We start from the raw sequence: 2,573 nt of genomic DNA on the forward strand, positions 1-2,573 counted from the left end.
ATATATAATATGCTTCAAAATATAAATTACAGGTAGACATAATACTTAGATAATATGCAATTTCACACAGTTTACCGGTATCTTCTGCAATATTTGTTCCATCTCAGTAAAGATTTCACAGATTCTTTTATCCTTTTTATTAACTAGCTCTTTTAACTGTCTTATTAAATGTAACATGTGTACTGGATTAAAATCAGCAAGTTTGTTGAAATCATATTCGGAACATTGTACAGCACAATCCTGAACAAGAATTGATGAACAGCAAGATGGTGAATGTTTTTCTGACTTCATCTAGAAAGATATTTTTTATGAAATTATATATTTAACAATATATTCAATATAAGGATTATTATAAACAAGAAGCATATGATCATATACAGGGTCGGCATTTAAAGTGGCACAAGCTATTGTCTCTAAAGTATGCTGAATCAAAAATATGTTCAGACAAAAATTATATAATTTCAAAGAGGAAGAATGATCAAATCAATTAAAAAAAAAAGATTTTTCAATATTATGAAGATCGTCTCCATTTGTTTAAATGGAAGGATTTGATTTTATTTATATATATAATTTCCCTAATTATTCTGCATACACAAATATTAAGATAAAAATATCAAAAAATTGATAGTTCACGAGATATATTATACTTTATTGTAATACGGTTTAATATAAAATATAAAATCTCTCTTAACTTTTAATTTTTTATAAATACTTTAGTATCTTTATACAGAATAAGTATGAGATGAATCAACTGATGTAAAAGAAATACATAGTTGCTCTTCAAAAATGATAGTTACATACCTTGTAACACTTTAAATGTCCTACTCTATATATGTGTACATTTAAAGTTTATGTGTGAGACTTACAGGAGGATGCTTGATAGTACTTTTCTGTTGTTTTTTAGCATTTATATTCTTTTCCGCTTCTGTGCTACTATATTTAGGAGATTGTTTTGTTACATGTAACAAATTCTGACTAAAAACATTACTCCAGTTTGGTGGAGTTTTACTATCAGTTGTAGATCTTATTTTCTCAGCTTTCTGTCCATAGCTACAACTTGCTACAGGCGAAGTACGTTTCTGACCTTTATTCTTTTTTTTTACTGTGACTTCTACAATGTGATCTTGGCCAAACATTATAACTTCGTTGGAAGGACTCATCGTGACACATTTCTTATAAAAAAATGATAATTTATTCAAATATAATAGAAAAATTATCTATATAGGAATACATTATAAACAAAATTGTAAAACCTTTTGTTCTGCATCATGAGCTTTGAAGGTTCGTTGATTTCCTAAACTTTTAGTCTTGACAGCGGCAGTCTTATACATTTTACTCATTTTGGTTATTAAAGTCACATCGACTACTAAATATTATTGCACATCTTTTTTATGAATACAGTTGTATATTCATAAAATTCACAAAAACAAACAGAGAAAAGTAAATATTACATTGAATATACTAGAAGATTTATATATTGATAAATAATCAGAATGTATTGCAATCTAAAAGTATGATACTTTACAGTATAGATCGTAGCATTTACTTAGTACTTATCAGAAGAAGCGTAGAGAGACTATTAATTATTTGATATACTTTTACAAGACAAATATATCATCAGCTAAAATCCTTAGAATGACAGCCTGTGTTCCAAAATTCACTGCCAGCGCTGAAAATCAACAGTTTGGACTGCGTTCGGATTCCCACTTGGGTGCTCCTCGGATGTCACATCATCCTTGTTTACCGAACGTTAAACAAAGATGACATGATATCCGAGGAACACTTGGATGGGAATACGAACGTAGCCTTAAGTGTTCGTTTACGCAGTGGCAAGCGCATCCACTGCTTTTTCATCTGCTAGTCACACGATCTAAATTTACCGAAGCTCTGCATGGATAGTTGCTCGGTATCACCGACGAGATATTATTAAAGACCGTCAACCCTGAGCAAATTTTCGGCGCTATAAAAAGGACCCGGAGGTAATTGAAGAACGCTGACATTATCGACAATTGATATAAATTTGTTATTATTAACATAAATATTTGGCTCATATATTATTAAATTTATGATTTTTTATTACATAAATGTTCCATAAATAAATATGCATACTTGTAAAGCTATAATATTCTATATATTGTAGAAAAATTATAATTTTTTTGCAGTTATCATCTCTGTTGATAATCAAACTTTGATGAAATTTCAATTTTAAAGAAAAATCGAGTATTATTGAGTTCTAAATGCATAAATACGTTCATTAAACTAATAAATCATAAAATTAGTACAATATTTTCAGTTTTTAACTCTTAATTACTTCAATATTCACAAGGATGCCAACTCCCGTAAGGATGTCGATCTTTAAGTATCTCGTCGGTGTCGGTATTGTATTGGATAAGCCTTGAACACAATGCGAAGGAATAGCGATAGCGATAGAAATAACATGATTTGATAATATCTCGTTGCTTCTGCCTGATTTGAAGTGGCCAATGCATTGCATTTCAGTTTACGAATTTGTTTTATATAGAATATCTCAATTCGAATAAGACCACGTTAATTCGGTTTCATCCTAAGGATAA

At 29.6% G+C, this 2,573-nt stretch overlaps 1 protein-coding gene across 3 annotated transcripts in view; it reads right to left on the minus strand.

Moving 5' to 3' along the window:
- Nucleotides 1-1,655, minus strand: part of LOC108748632 (putative leucine-rich repeat-containing protein DDB_G0290503) — a 3,512-nt gene extending 1,857 nt beyond the window's left edge. Inside the window, exons 1-4 of one of the 3 annotated variants that reach the window (XM_018486886.1) lie at nt 1,547-1,655; nt 1,254-1,384; nt 867-1,172; nt 76-291 (exon numbers count right to left, since the gene is read on the minus strand). In XM_018486886.1, coding sequence (XP_018342388.1) covers nt 76-291; nt 867-1,172; nt 1,254-1,340 — 609 coding nt within the window. In that variant the 5' untranslated portion in view covers nt 1,341-1,384; nt 1,547-1,655. Of the gene's footprint in view, nt 1-75; nt 292-866; nt 1,173-1,253; nt 1,385-1,525 lie in introns of all 3 variants that reach the window. The other 2 variants (XM_018486888.1, XM_018486887.1) reach the window with 2 other exon arrangements.
- Nucleotides 1,656-2,573: the final 918 nt, after the last annotated feature.

Source organism: Trachymyrmex septentrionalis, unplaced genomic scaffold, assembly GCF_001594115.1.
Source record: "Trachymyrmex septentrionalis isolate Tsep2-gDNA-1 unplaced genomic scaffold, Tsep1.0 scaffold24, whole genome shotgun sequence".
In the NCBI taxonomy this organism is placed as follows: domain Eukaryota; kingdom Metazoa; phylum Arthropoda; class Insecta; order Hymenoptera; family Formicidae; genus Trachymyrmex; species Trachymyrmex septentrionalis.